The 14,353-nt window shown below is 58.3% G+C and overlaps 2 protein-coding genes across 2 annotated transcripts; both read left to right on the top strand.

Annotated features, from left to right (window-relative positions):
* Nucleotides 1-36: 36 nt before the first annotated feature.
* On the top strand, nt 37-2,230 carry LOC113940460 (histone H3-like centromeric protein A; the record flags this gene model as incomplete). The annotated part of the gene is made up of 3 exons (XM_027631609.1): nt 37-99; nt 1,187-1,264; nt 1,862-2,230. Coding segments are annotated over 3 exons (276 nt in total), but the record flags the coding sequence as incomplete, so codon positions are not given.
* An 828-nt stretch (nt 2,231-3,058) lies between these two features.
* LOC113940461 (toll-like receptor 13) lies at nt 3,059-9,364 on the top strand. The gene is made up of 3 exons (XM_027631610.1): nt 3,059-3,293; nt 3,852-7,190; nt 7,552-9,364. The coding sequence occupies exon 2, from the start codon at nt 3,874-3,876 to the stop codon at nt 7,150-7,152; it is 3,279 nt and encodes a 1,092-aa protein (XP_027487411.1). The 5' UTR covers nt 3,059-3,293; nt 3,852-3,873; the 3' UTR covers nt 7,153-7,190; nt 7,552-9,364.
* Nucleotides 9,365-14,353: the final 4,989 nt, after the last annotated feature.

Here is a 14,353-nt window from a genome sequence, read left to right as displayed (position 1 = left end):
CCTGGGACCCCCAAACTGACCCCCAAACACACCCTGGGACCTCCAAAACCACCCCTGGGCACCTGCCTGCTGCTTAGGCCTGGGCCCTTCTCACGGCTGGTGAGACCCCCAACTGACCCCCAAACCCAACACCCACTCCTGCGCCTCAAACCAAGCCCTGCACCCCCAAACCAACCCCTGGGACCCCCAAACCAACCCTTGCCCTCCAACACCCACTCCTGGGCCCCCGCCTGCTGCTGCGACCTGGGTCCTTCACCTTCCTGGTGAGACCCCAAAACCCACCCTGGGACCCCCAAACTGACCCCAGACACACCCTGGGACCTCTAAACCCACCCATGGGCACCTGCCTGCTGCTGCAGCCTGTCCCCTTTGCCCACCTGGTGAGACCCCAAAAAACCGACCCCAAAAGCCCAACACTACCCTGGGACCCCCAAACCAACCTCTAGGACCCCCAAGTCCCCCTCAGAACCCCCCCAAACTCCCCGGGGACCTTGCTGGGACCCTCCAGCCCCTCTCAGAACCTCCCAAATCCACCCTGGGACTCCCTAAGCACTCCCCGAGACCCCTAAGTCCACCCTGAAATCTCCTGACAGCCCAAATCCTCCCTGGCCCCCCCTCAAGCACCCCCTGGGACCCCTCAAACAATCCCCAGGATCCCTTCAAATCCAACCCAAACTCCCCCTGGGGTCCCCCCAAATCCAACCTAGAACCCTTCAACCTGCCCTGGGACCCACCCAAACACCATCTGGGACCCCCCCAAAGTGTCACTGTGTCCCCCGATCCCCCTCCTGGGATGTCCTCAGGGTGGTGTCCCCATGTCTCTGTGCCTGGGGTATCCCCAGGGTGTCCCCCTCATGATGTCCCCGTGACCTCACTCCCCAGGGCATCCCCAAGATATCCCCAGAGCGTCCCTGTCCCTGGGGTGTCCCCAGAGTGTGTCCAGGGTGACAACCAGGGAGTCCCAGGATGTCCCCAGGGTGGTAGCCCCAGCCCAAGGTGTCCCCATATCCCCCTCATGTTGTCCCACTGTCCCCCCACTCCCCGTGTCCCCTGCTGTCTCCACGTTTCCCCCATGTCCCTGTGTCCCCTGAGCTGTCCCCATGTCCCCCACATGTCCCTGTGTCCCTATGTCCCCTCCATGTCCCTGTGTCCCCTGAGCTGTCCCCATGTCCCCCCCCTGTCCCAGGTGCGGGAGCTGTGCCTGCTTTTCACCCGGGGGGTCGATTATCGCTGGCAGCGCCTGGCCCTGATGGCCCTACAGGAGGTGGGGGAGCCCAGGGGGCTGGGGGGGTCCTGGGGAAATGAGGGGGGAATAGGAGGGTCCTATGGGGGCTTGTGGGAGACCTGGGGGTACTGGGTGGGGGGTCCCAGAGGGGCTGAAGGGATCCCATGGGTGCTAGGGTGTTCCCATGAGGGTGGGAGGGTCCTATGGGTGCTGAGGGGTCCTTGGGGGCTGAGGGATCCAGGAAGGTCTCTGGGTGCTGAGGGGGGCTGGATGGGGCCTGTGGGAGCTGAAAGGTTTGGTGAGGGGGGTCTCCTGGGAGCTGAGGGGGAGAGTCTGGGAAGGTCCCCATGGATGTGAGGGGGTCTCAGCGGGGGTGAGGGGGTTCTATGGGTGCTGGGGTAGGGGACCACGGATGTTAAGAAGATTTCTGGGGCACCTATGGGTGCTGGGGGGGGGCTGTCAGGGCACAAGGGGACCCCTCACCCATTTAGGGCCACAGGATGTTTCATTTCCCCCAGTCCCCTGTGGGTGGGTTTGGACAGGGTGTCTGGGGGTTTTGGGGGTCGCTGTCTCCTGAGGATGGCTGAGGGAAATCGGGGGGGTTTGGGGGCTCCCTCTGATTTTTTTGGGGTGCAGGCAGCAGAGGCCTTCATCGTGAGACTGCTGGAGGATGCATACCTGTGCTCGCTGCACGCCCGCAGGGTCACCCTGTTCCCCAAGGACCTGCAGCTGGTTCGGCGCCTGCGAGGGCCTGAGTGGGGGGGCATCTGAATGGGGACCCCCACCCTGCACTGGTACACACCCCTCAACACCCCCAGCCTGGGGGGAATGAGAGCCTCACACCCCTGATTTTATTGGGGGCTCCTATGGGACCATTGTGCTGAGACACTGCCCCACCCTGTGGGGGCCCCCCACACTAGGATCCCCCTGAGTGTACCCCCAGGACCCACCCCCAGGGGATCTTGAAGCCCAGAGCCCCCTCTCCAAGGGTTGTCCCCATGGGACATCCCCCGCACAGACCCCTCACCCTGGGACTCCTCCCCAGCCCCCCCACGGGACCCCCATCCCGGGATCCCCACCAACCCTCCCAGGGTCCCAGCCCAGGGTGGGGTCCCCTTCTTGACTCTAGCACCCCTCAGATTATTGGAGACCCCTGTCCATGACCCCCCCACTTTGGGAATCCCCCCAGGTCTGCTACACCCCAATAAATGTCTGTGACCCTCCAAGAGCTGCTGGATAAAGGGAAAGAAGTGGGAGGGGGAGGGCTCTGGGGAGATTGGGATGGGGAACACCTGGGGAGGGGGGATCTGGGGGAGGCAGGTGCCACCATGGGGGCTCTGGAGAGATTGGGATGGGGGACACCGGCGGGGACAGGAGTGTCTCAGTGTTTAAGGGGTTCCTTTTATAGTGGTGGGGCTGTGTAGGGGGAGGGGTTGTGGGGGCGGGGCTTAGGGGTTCACTTTATGGGCGGGGTCAGTTCTTCAGGGGGTGGGGCATAGGCTTGGAAACAAGACCCTCAAACCTCAGGGACCCCTAAAAACACCCCAGGGACACACCTGGCACCCCAGGAACCCCCCCTTGCACCTCAGGGACCCCCATCACAGGGTGGGGACCAGGGACCTCTAAACACACCTCAGGGATCCCTACTGAAACCCCAGGGCCTCCCCCCTGCACTTCCAGATCCCTGAACCCCCAGACCCCAATGCACCCCAATGTCTGTAGCCTAAGAGACACCCCCAGACCCCAATAGCCCCCCTTGACCTCCGTAACCCCCCCAGAATGCAATACACCCCCCCATCCAATGCCTCCCAGCACCCTTATAACCCCCCCAGAACCCAGTATCCCAGACTCTGACACATCCCAATCCCTGCGGCCCCCCAGGGTCCCCCCAGCCCCCTATAACCCTCCCAGATCGCAATATGCCCACAGACCCTGATGTACACCAGTCCCTGCAGCCCCTCTGAGCCCCTCCATTGCCCCCCCAGCTACCCAAATTCACCAGTACAACCCAGTACAGCCCACTGGAGACCAGTATAACTCAGTACTTCCCCCGAGGAACCAAAACCAGGTAGGTCGGTTTGGGGGGGTGGGGGAAGAGGAACCAAGAGCAGGCGGGGGGGAGCAGGAATTAAGGGGGGGAGAAGGGCACGGGACTGGGGGTCCCAGGGACCCCCACAGGGGCTCACCAGGAGGGGGTGACCCAGCTGTGCCCCCCCCCCAGCCTCTTTGGGGACACCCAAATCCATTTGTGCAGGGGCCGCCTCCAGTCACGTCACGGGGGAGGGGGTGGGGGAGAGGGAAGCGGTGACACAAAACAATACCCAAAACTTCCCTTTTCTGCCCCAAAATCGCTTGAGGCTGAGGCGGCAGCACGGTGGGATCCTGCCGGGGGGAAGATGGGGGTCCCCAAAATCCCTGGGGACTGGGGGACAGGGGGGTCCCTAGAGTGTGGATGAGGGGTCCCTGGGGTGCTAGGGGGGGTGTCCCAGGGTGCTTGGGGGGCTCCCTGGAGTCTGTGAGGGGGGGTCCCTGGGGTGGTGTGTGGGAGAGGCCCTGAGACCTGAGGGGGGTCCCTCAGTTGCTGAAGACATCCCTCACTCCTCTCTCCCCCTCTCCTGCCTCTCAGGATCCCCCCAGGACAGGGCAGGATGTACGCCCCACTGCTGGTGACACTGGTGACACTGGTGACAGTGCCCATGGGCATCTCTCCCTATGGCTTCCGCAACTGCATCCAGGCTCCATGGGACCCGGGGCTGTTCCGCTGCGTCCAGCGGTTCCTGACCACTGTGGGGGCTGCCGTGGGTGACCTCCCCGCCAACACCACCTCCCTCAACCTCTCGGTCAACACCCTGCACCAGGTGCCCCCTGACGCCTTTGCCCACCTCCCGCGGCTCCGCACCCTCGACCTGACCCACAACCGGCTGGAGTTGCTGGCCCGGGGGGCTTTCTGCGGGCTGCTGGCACTGGCCCACCTGGACCTGGCCCACAACCACCTGTCAGTGCTGCCCACGGGAGTCTTCACTGGGCTGGGCAACCTGAGCACGCTGCGGCTGGACCACAACCCGCTGCTCGCTGTGGCCCCGGGGGCCCTGCGGGCGGTGCCCATGCTGGCCACACTGCGGCTGCGGGGGGGCCGGTTGAGTGCTCTGGGCCCCGTGGCCACGGCTGTGGGGCACCTTCCCCGCCTGGATCTGCTCGACCTGTGTGGCAACACCCTGTCAGCGCTGGCGCCGGGGCTGCCACCTGCACTGAGGGTCCTGCTGCTCTGCAACAACTCCCTCGGGGCTCTGTCAGGGGCGACCCCCGAGGTGCTGCCCGAGGGGCTGCGGGTGCTCGACCTGTCCTACAACAACATCTCGGACCCAGCGCCCCTTGGCTGGCTGCACCTGCACAACCTGACACGGCTGCACCTGGCTGGGAACCCACTGGACGTGGCACGGCTGCTGAGGGTGGTACCTCCGCGGAGCGTGGACGTGTCAGGCCTGCAGGTGGGCGCAGGGGGCTTGACCGAGCTGTGCCAGCACCTTGCAGGGCCGTGGCTGCAGCGGCTGCAGCTGCGGCACATGGGGCTGGCAGCGATGCCTGCCAATGCACTGGCTGACTGCCCGGTGCTGGGTGCCCTGGACATATCTGGCAACCGGCTGCAGAATTTGAGCTGCGTGGGGCAGCTGCTGGGCCCGGCACAGCGCGCGGCACTGGGTGAGCTGGTGGCCGAGCACAACCTGCTGCGGTGGCTGCCGTCGTGCCACGGGGCCCCAGTGCTGCGGCGACTCCACAACGTGTCCCTGCGCTTCAACCGCATCCTGGTGGCCGGTCCCCGTGCCTTCGCCAACACTCCAGCACTGCGGCGGCTGCGGCTGGACGTGAACGGGCTGGCGCGGCTGGACCGTGCGGCGCTGTGGGGACTCCACAACCTGCGGCACCTGCGACTCGACAACAACCTGCTCACCGACCTCCTGCCTGGCTCCTTTGCCAACCTGCACCGGCTGCGTGATCTCAACCTGCGCAACAACCGCGTGGCTGTGCTCTTCCCTGGTGCCTTCAGGGGCCTCGACCGCCTGCAGACCCTTGACCTGGGTGGCAACAACCTGCGGCACTTGGCGGCCGCCGCACTCCAGGGGCTGCCTCAGCTGTGCCGGCTCTACCTGGACCGCAACCGGCTGCTGGAGGTGAGCGAGGTGGCGTTCCGGCCAGTGCAGACCACACTGGGCGTGCTGGACCTGCGTGCCAATGCACTGCGCTACCTGAGCAGGCACCCGCGGCAGCCACCACCCTTCCGCCACCTGCACCGACTCTATGACCTGAAGCTGCAGGCGCAGCAGCCGTACGGGCTGCGCGTGGTCCCACATCGCTTCTTCCAGGGCTTGGGTGCCCTGCGCTCACTGTACCTGTCACAGAACGCACTCTCGGCTGTGCCTGCCGACGCCTTCGATGACCTGGTGCAGCTACGGTACCTGACACTGGCCGATGGCAGTGGTGGGATGGGTGCCCTGCCTGCCGGCGTCTTCAAGAACCTGAGCCGCCTGCGCAGTCTGGACCTGGAGAGCGCGGGGCTGCGTGGGCTCGGCCCCGAGGTCTTTGGCAATCTGACACAGTTGGAGGAGCTGCGCCTGGCCAAGAACGAGCTGCGCGGGCTGGACACGGCACTTACCACACGCCTGCCTGCCCTGCGCTACCTAGACCTGCGCAAATGCCCGCTGAGCTGCAGCTGTGCCAACGTCTGGCTGCCAGCATGGCTGGCACAGGGACCTGTGCAGGTGGTCTACCTGTACAACTACACCTGCGGGGAGGCAGGCGGGGCCCCGGCATACCTGCACAGCTTCGACACACGTGTGTGCTACCTGGACATGGGGCGGTACCTGTTCGCAGGGACAGCACCGGCCGTGCTGCTACTGCTGGTGCTGCCGCTGCTGCACCACCGCGGGTACTGGCGGCTGCGCTACCACCTGTACCTGCTGCGGGCGTGGGCGCGTGGGCACTGGCGGCGGGAGCGGCGCCGCTACGCCTACGACACCTTCGTGTCCTACAACTCTGCGGACGAGCGCTGGGTGCTGGAGGAGCTGGTGCCTGAGCTGGAGCACGGGGCCCTGCGGCTCTGCCTTCACCACCGTGACTTCCGCCCCGGCCGCGCCATTGTGGACAACATCGTGGATGCTGTGTACAACAGCCGGCGCACGGTGTGCGTGGTGAGCCGCGGGTACCTGCGCAGCGAGTGGTGCTCGCTGGAGATCCAGCTCGCCAGCTACCGCCTCTTCGACGAGCTGCGTGATGTCCTTGTGCTCGTCTTCCTCGAGGACATCCCTGAGGCTGAGCTCTCAGCCTTCCACCGCATGCGCCGTGTGCTGCTGCGCCGCACCCACCTGCGCTGGCCCAGCGAGCCTCTTGCCCGGCCCCTCTTCTGGGCCAAGCTCAGGGGTGCCCTGAGTGGCGGGGATGAGGAGGAGGAGGACAGGGAGAGGGAGAGAGGCACAACAGGGACCCCCAGGGAGGTTCCCCCTCAGAACAGCAGCTTTCTGCCCCCAAATCGTGATTTTATCTCTGGGGAATGTGCCCTGAGCAGTGAGGAGAAAGAGGAGGAGGAGGAGGAGGGGGTGGTCAGGGAGGAAGGCTGTCCTGACATGGCTGGGATCCCTGGGGAGATTCCCCCTCAGAAAAACAGTTTTGTGCCCCAAAATCACTGGGTTTCCTCTGGGGAATGTGCCCTGGGCAATGAGGAGGAGGAGAAGGACATGGAGAGGGGGGAGGAGGAAGGATGTCCTGGCATGATCAGGACCCCCAGGGAGGCTCCCTCTCAGAAAAGCAGTTTTCTGCCCCCAGCTCACTGTTTTTTCTCTGGGGAATATGCCCTACACAGGGAGGATGACGGCAAGGAGGGGGAGTGGGAGGAGGAGGAGGAAAGCTCCAAGGTAAGAGAACAGCTGCCCTAGAGCAGCCTCACCCTGGTGCAACCATGACCCCCAGGGACATTCCCTAACGGCAGAGAGGGACAGACAGAAATGCTCACAAATCAATATGATTGGCAAAAATATCCGCTTTATTAGAGGAAACGCAGCTTATATGCTGCTTGTGACACAGAGACATGTGATTCTTTCCCAGGTTACATTGGATACATAAGGAAAACACACTGAGCTGTACAGTATTAATTGGACCACAGCAGGTGTCCATAAAATTTGTTTTCCTGCCAAAAGAATTCCTCCTTCACCTTGGCACAAGGCCTGCAGCCATATTAGTGGTGCAGTATTTTTTACTGTCTGCACCCACCAATGCCAAGGCAAAGGTCTCCGAAATGCAATAGAAATTTTTCACACAATTTCTGTCCTCCGACAATTCCCCATCAAAAAAAATGGCTTTTCACCCCCAAATCCCTGTTTTTCCAGTGGGAAATGTACCCTGTGCAGTGGGGACAATGGTGAGGAGGAGAGGGAGGCAAGCTGGACATCAATGCCCCCAACCCCAGCAGCTCCAGAGACCCTTGAGAATGGTCCTTCCTGGAGCCTCTGGCAGAAAGTATCTTGGGAGACTCGAGGATTATCCCTGGGATTCTGGAGTTTTGGGATACAAAGGATCCAAGGCCTGTTACACCCCCTCTGGAAGAAGAGATCCTGGCAGCTTCTGAAAGGGTTTGAACTGCTTCAGAAGTGATTGGCACTGAAGCACAGCTCTTCCTGGCACCCTGACTGCCAGTGCTGGGCTGGATGTTGAAAGGGAAAGTCCCTTCCACACATCATGCCAATGATGCCACGTGGAGCCAGTGGATGGCTCTGATCACACAGCAAGATCACACAGAAACCCCAGATAGTCAGGGATCTTGGAAGTTGTCACAAACTGGCCTAAAGGTGAAAATTTCAGACTATCATCATCAGAGGAGGAGGAGCCACATGCTGAGGAGGCCCCACCATATTATCAGCTCCCAGAAAATGAAAAGCAGCACGTTCTCTTCACTGACAGTTCCTGACATGTTGTAGGGACAACAGGTGGATTGAGATGCTAAGATTAAAGTGTCTCGGGTGGATCTGGACTGCCAACACTAGAGTGAACTATTTCTGACTCAGTGGGCCCAGGACGCCTCAGGTCATCAGGAAGAGATGGAACATTGGCTCATGATGGAGGGGTGGATTTAACCATAGACACCATGTCCTGGGTTATTCATGACTGCGAAACATGTGCTGAGAACAAGAAGGACAAGCACGTAAAGTCTCTGTGGGATGGGGGATGATGGTAGAAATACAGATATGGGGAGGCCTGGCAGATGGATCACATCATACCCTGTGTTTACAATGGTGAGAACAAGCCCTGGACAGCTGGACACACACCCTGTACTCACACCACTGCCTGGAAGAAGATCCTGGGCCTGGAAAAGTGAGTCCTGTAGGAACATGGCCCCTAGAAAGAATTGAGAATTTCAAAAACAGCCTCATGGACCCCTGGGCCAGACAGCTCAGGATGGAGTGGGTGTATCATATTCCCCATCATGCACCAGCCACTGGGAAAGTTGAATAGAACAATGCACCATTCAAAACCACCTTGAAAGCATTGGGTGGTGGGACCTTGAAACATTGGGATCTCCATTTAGCCAAGGCTACCTGGTCAGTTCACACCCGAGGCTCCACCAACTGAGCTGGCCCTGCCCATCAGAACCTCCCTGTACCATCAGAGGGGATAAAGTCCCCATAGTGCACATGAGGAACGTGTGAGGGAAGACAGTTTGGATCAGTCCTGCCTCAAACAAAGGCAAACTCAACTGTGGGATTGTTTTTGCTCAAGGATCTGGGGGCACTTGCTGAGTGACGCAGAGGGACAGGGAAACACGGTGTGTACCTCAAGGGGATTTGGTTTGGGGTGAGAACAGTCTGCGATGTTCAGTTGTATAATACTGGTTGCTGAATGACACTGCCACTGTGTCCCAGAACTCCCATGGACAATGAGGATGGACTGCTCCAGATACACCAGTCGTGAGCTCCTGATGCAGCTTGAAACCAGCCCACAGCACCCCAGCCCTGCCCTGGGAGACATCCAGGGTGGATAGAACCCACAGTCATGGACTAAATGAACTCAACAGACACCTCGGAGGGACAGCATTGACTGGGGAAGTGATTCCTGTGCTTGTGTGTGTATATATATGTGTATATATATATATATATATATATATAATATATATATATATATCACTTACCTCTCTCGTGCTCTCTGTTATTAATATTGTTGCTGTTGCTGTTCCTTTTCTTATCTCCTTGCAGTTTCCAGTAAACAGTTCTTATCTCAACCTGTGATCTTCACCTTTTGTGCCTCCAATTCTCCTCTCCAATGTGGCTTGGAGTTATTGTGGGAACAATGAACTGGGCAGTTCCATCCCTAAAGCACAACACAAAGCACCCCATGGCCTGGACATGTGCTAGCAGCCCTGCAGGAGGAACCCCATCCTCTGGACAAGGTAGATATTCCCAGGAATTTCAGGAGGTAGAGCAAAACAAGGCCTGTTTTCAAGGAACTGGTCAAAGTCCTCATCTCTTTTACTTTTGAGGGGGGTGGGGGGTAGAGGCTTGGTTTGTGTGCAAAATCTCTCTGTGGATGCTGGCATTTACTGAGCCACATGGTGTGAGCTCAGAGCTGGCCCTGCTTGGAGCTGGACATTGGAATGCAGAGCACTGAGCTCCCCTCCCTCCTGAACTGTCCTATAAACTTCCTGACTGGACAGTCCACTTACCTGTCAGGTGTGCCCTGAATGGCATCCCAAGGCAAAGGAATGCTCCTCCCAGTTTAATGCCATGAACAAACATGGTGAGAGTTGTGGGTATTAGAATCAAAGAATCATGTAATGGTCTGTTTTGGAAAGGACCTAAAAGAGCAGCTCACGCATCACTCCTACCATGGGCAGGGACAACTTTTAAAATTTCAGGTTGCACAAAGCTCCTAACCTTGGACACTTCCAGGCAGGGGGAAACCACTTATCTGGGAAAACAGTTACGGTTTTGTGCCACTCTCATCATAAGTCATTTCCTCCTCATATCCAGTCGAAGTCTACCCTCATTCATTTTAAAGCCATTGCCTTGTACTCACTTGCTCTGTGAGTACAAGACTTGGAAAAAAAATATCACTCCATCTTTCCTGGACTAAGCATACAGTGTTTCCATCTGCAAAAACCTTGGAGAGGACCCGGAAATCTCTCAAGTGGGGTTTGGAAGCCTCAGGCACAGGACAAATACATGGAGGCTGAAGGTACTGGACTTGATGTGGAGAATTGAAGACAGTGCAGGAGTAGCATGAGAGGGCTTGAAGGGCAGATTCAGAGATGGTGAGTTTTCCTTCTTAGTGGAAATGAGGATGGGAAAGAAACAATGCCACCAAGGGCAGCTGGTGAGGCCCAGACTGGACATGAGGAAAAAGGAATTTCACTCCCAGGGCAGTGCTGTGCTGCAACACATCACCCAGAAGGAGCCTGGATCAGCCCAAGGCTTTGTGTGTCCAGGAAGAGCCAGGGAGGACGCAGAGATGTCAGTGCAGGAAGGTGCCAGCCAGGTGGGGCAGCTGGGGGGATGATGACAGGCTGCAGGGAAAGGGGCAGGGCATGGACACCGTAGGACAGCCTGGGCTGGAGAGGAGACAGGGATGGGGAGAAGCTGAAAGGCCCTGACAGAGCCACCTTCTGCAGGCCTTTGGCCATGGCTGCTGTCTGTGCCCCTGATGCCAGGAGGAGGGGAGTGCCCCTTGCAGCCCTGGGGCCTCATGGCCTCCTTGTCCCTGCTCAGCAGCCTGGCAGGTGCCACCCCATGGTCCTGCCCTTGGCATTGCACATCCCACATCCCAGTGCTCCAGGAAGAGCCCTGAGGAATGACGCAGGGACAGGATCTGCCTTCCCAGGGGCTGGGGGTCAGGGCTTGGCCCTTGGGTTAATGTGGTCATAAACCAGATCCAAAGGGCCATTTGGATTAAGGAAATTCATCTAGGATTACTCAGCATTGGAGCCACCTTTACCTTGCTTGTCCCTGTTGGAAACGATATAACTTTTCTAATTTTTAATGGTCCTAATTAACCTTTTAATTAGTTGTTTAATTATCATAAGCTGTGTGGGAACACTTGGGCTATAAAAGTCACTTTCTGTAAGTGTGTGGAATGAATTGTATGTTTGCAGTGAATTCTAAAGTATTTGGTGAGTACGAACCATTTGGTTTTAATTCATGTGAGTTGCTAAAGCTAAAATTGTGTTTGCAGCACGATCTGGATTCACGTATGTGGGCATTGAGCTCCCACCTTGGTCAGTTTTAGGGATTACAAGGAAAAGAAAAAGCAAAAGCCGCGGGTCTCGCCCCAGTCCCTCCTGTCCCCGAGGGACGGGTCCTCGAACCTTTCCCCTGATCCTGGTTTGCATCACATCTTTCCTACAGTTTAAGATTCAAGGGGTGGGGAACATCCTGATCTACACAAACTGGTAACACCACGGATGGAATTACTTGTTTGGATTGTTCCCAACTGCCACGGACACTCTGGATTTAATGTTATACCCTGTTATTATAATGTTGGTATTTTTACTGGTACCCATTATACACAAACACACACCGCCTTCCCCTCCCTAGCCCCTCCCCCCCCATCCCCATTTCTTGATTTTACACCAGTTTCTGGATTCTGGGGGTGGCCAAGTCCTGCAGGTACTGGGTGCTGGGGGTGTCGGGTGGAGCACATCAGAATGCCAGAGCCCCAGATCTTCAGCTGGGGTGAGCCAGGAACATGGAATCTGGGAACTGGGAATTTTGGGACTGCAAAGCAGTGAGATGGGGGTTCCTCTCCCCCTCCTCATTATCCTGTCCTTCCCAGAGCCAGAATTTGGCTACTGGCTGGAGTGAAACCATGACACACAGCTTTCCCAGTCACATCTGTGGAGTGGCATCAGCTCAGCGGAAAGTCCTGGGGTTTCACTTCTTCTGCCCCCTAATCAGGAGGAACTTATTAGCATAAATAACCACAATTCATTACTCCCTGAGCTGCTTTGGTCCTCTGCCAGGCACAGGCCAGCACGGACTCAGCAGTCTGCAGGGCTGCCACATCCTGCCAGGGTTCAATGCATCAGTTTTATTTCCTTCTAACAGGGAAAAGAGCCCCAAATCCCTTTGGCTGAGTGGAGGAGGGGACAGTCTTTTGGTAGAAAACTCCAAAGAATGGTTCCTGCAGCTTGGGAAAAACAAACCAAACAAAACTGAGGCACTTCTCTGAACCGTCCCCATGTGAACCTTTTCCTGGGATGCTTGAGGATGGGGAGCACTGGGAAGGGGCCTGGCTTGGGGCACAGCTGTCACGTCATGCACAGGAGCTCCAAAAGCCAGGATGGAACGTGCACAGGGGGAGCAGGGGAAGGGACAGGGCTGCTGGGGGCAGGCACCTTCTGGAGCAGAAGAGACAACAGTGGGACTTCAGCAGGAGTTAATGGAAAAGTAATAAAACCATAAGGAAAGAGAAGAGCAGCAGCAGCACCGTAGCACTGCAGCACTGCTGGGTGTCCCAGAAGGACTTCACTGCCCTGCATGGGGCCCAGCCTGCACCCGTCTCATCCAGTGGCAGCAGCCTGAGCTCTGTCACACAGTGCAAGAGCAGAGACACAGGAAAAGCACAGGAAATGCAAACAGGAGCACAAGGAGCTCTGGAGAAGTTCTGGGAGGAGGAAGAAACCACTTCATGCTGGAGGTCCCAACCTGGTTCAGTCCAGCCTCAGATGCAGTTTTACCCCTAGTGTCTGGCTGCGGACCACAGGATGAGACCACAGCTGGTCCTGGCCCTGGGGGACCCCGAGGCTCAGGAAGGTGATGCCAGCTCAGTCCTGCCCTGTCCCTGCTCCCGGTGATGCTCTGGCAGCACCTGGGGAGACAAGAGGGAGCTCAGGGATGGTCCCAGCCCCCCCAGCCTCTTTGCCAAGCCCAGAGCAGCTCCTGCCCACCATCAGCCTCCTCTCCATCCCCAGAGGGCCCCAGCCCTGGCAGCACCCCCAGCATCCCACCAGCCTCACTACCCCTCACCAGTCTCACCACAGCTGATGGGCCCTAGGCTGGGGCAGGGGTCACACCTTGAGCCTTTGGAGCCACGGAGAGGCTGGAAACTCACTTGTCCTGGAGGCTGTGGGGTGAAGGGTCTTGGGCAAAGCTTCTTATGGGGGCTCAGCAGCTGGGGGAGGGAGAGAGCAAGGCACAACAGGGAGGACCCGATACACACCATTCATTTTATTTATTTTTTTCACCATTTACCTGACACCCCTTGCCCCCTCAGCCCCATGGGTCATGACAGAAAACAGAGCTCCCAACAGCTGCTGCTGACAAGCTCCCTGTCGTGACGTGAACACCAATGCCTGGGAGCTGCTGGCACAGCAGAACAGGCTCAGCCAGGGAGGGAGAACCAGCACCTCAGAGGGTGCTCAGGATTGTGCCCAGCAGCCCCTGCCCCCGCAGTTTGGAGCCCAGGGACACTAAGCCGTTCCAATAAAAGATTCAGTTCCTGTTTCGGATCCAGAGTTGGCTCCCTGCCAGGAAAAACAAAGTGAAATGTGCAGCAGCTGCTGAGGGAGGAAGGAGCGATGATCTCAAAGGGGGGATGGGGGAGATTAGAGAGTGAGGGGGGTGAAGGAGAACCCACTACCCGGGAAACCCAGGTGAGAGAGACTTCCCCCCTCCACTGACTGCTCCTGCCATGGAGCCCAGAACGGTTTGGGCTGGGAGGGACCTTAAAGCTCATCCCATCCCACCCCTCTGCCATGGGCAGGGATGCCTTCCAGCAGCCCAGGTGGCTCCAAGCCCTGTCCCACCTGTCTGGGAACACTCCTGGGGACCAGGCAGCCACATCTGTGGGTCCTCACCTGCCCAGGGCCATCTCTGAGCTCCGCTGCTGCTGCCTCACCAGGGCTCCATGTGCTCTCCTTCCCCTGCTCCAGACTGTGTCTCTTCCCACGGGGTCAGCCCTTCCCCTGCTCTGGAGTGGGGTCTCTTCATAGAATCATGGAATTGAGTCATAGAATTATCAAGGTTGGAAGAGACCTTTAAGATCATCCAGTCCAACTGCCTCCCTGAGCAACCTATTCCAATGCCTGCCCACCCTAACAGTGACAAAAAATTTTCTGATGTCTAATCTGAATCTTCCCTGTCTCAGCTTAAG

This window comes from Corapipo altera, unplaced genomic scaffold (assembly GCF_003945725.1).
Source record: "Corapipo altera isolate COAL_440 unplaced genomic scaffold, ASM394572v1 130536, whole genome shotgun sequence".
Taxonomy (NCBI): Eukaryota; Metazoa; Chordata; class Aves; order Passeriformes; family Pipridae; genus Corapipo; species Corapipo altera.
The sequence above is the reverse complement of the archived record's forward strand: the minus strand, read 5'-3'. Positions and strand labels throughout refer to the sequence as shown.

Coding starts and splice junctions, on each gene's coding strand:
- LOC113940461 (XM_027631610.1), top strand. CDS start 3,874: ATGTACGCCCCACTGCTGGTGACACTGGTGACACTGGTGACAGTGCCC.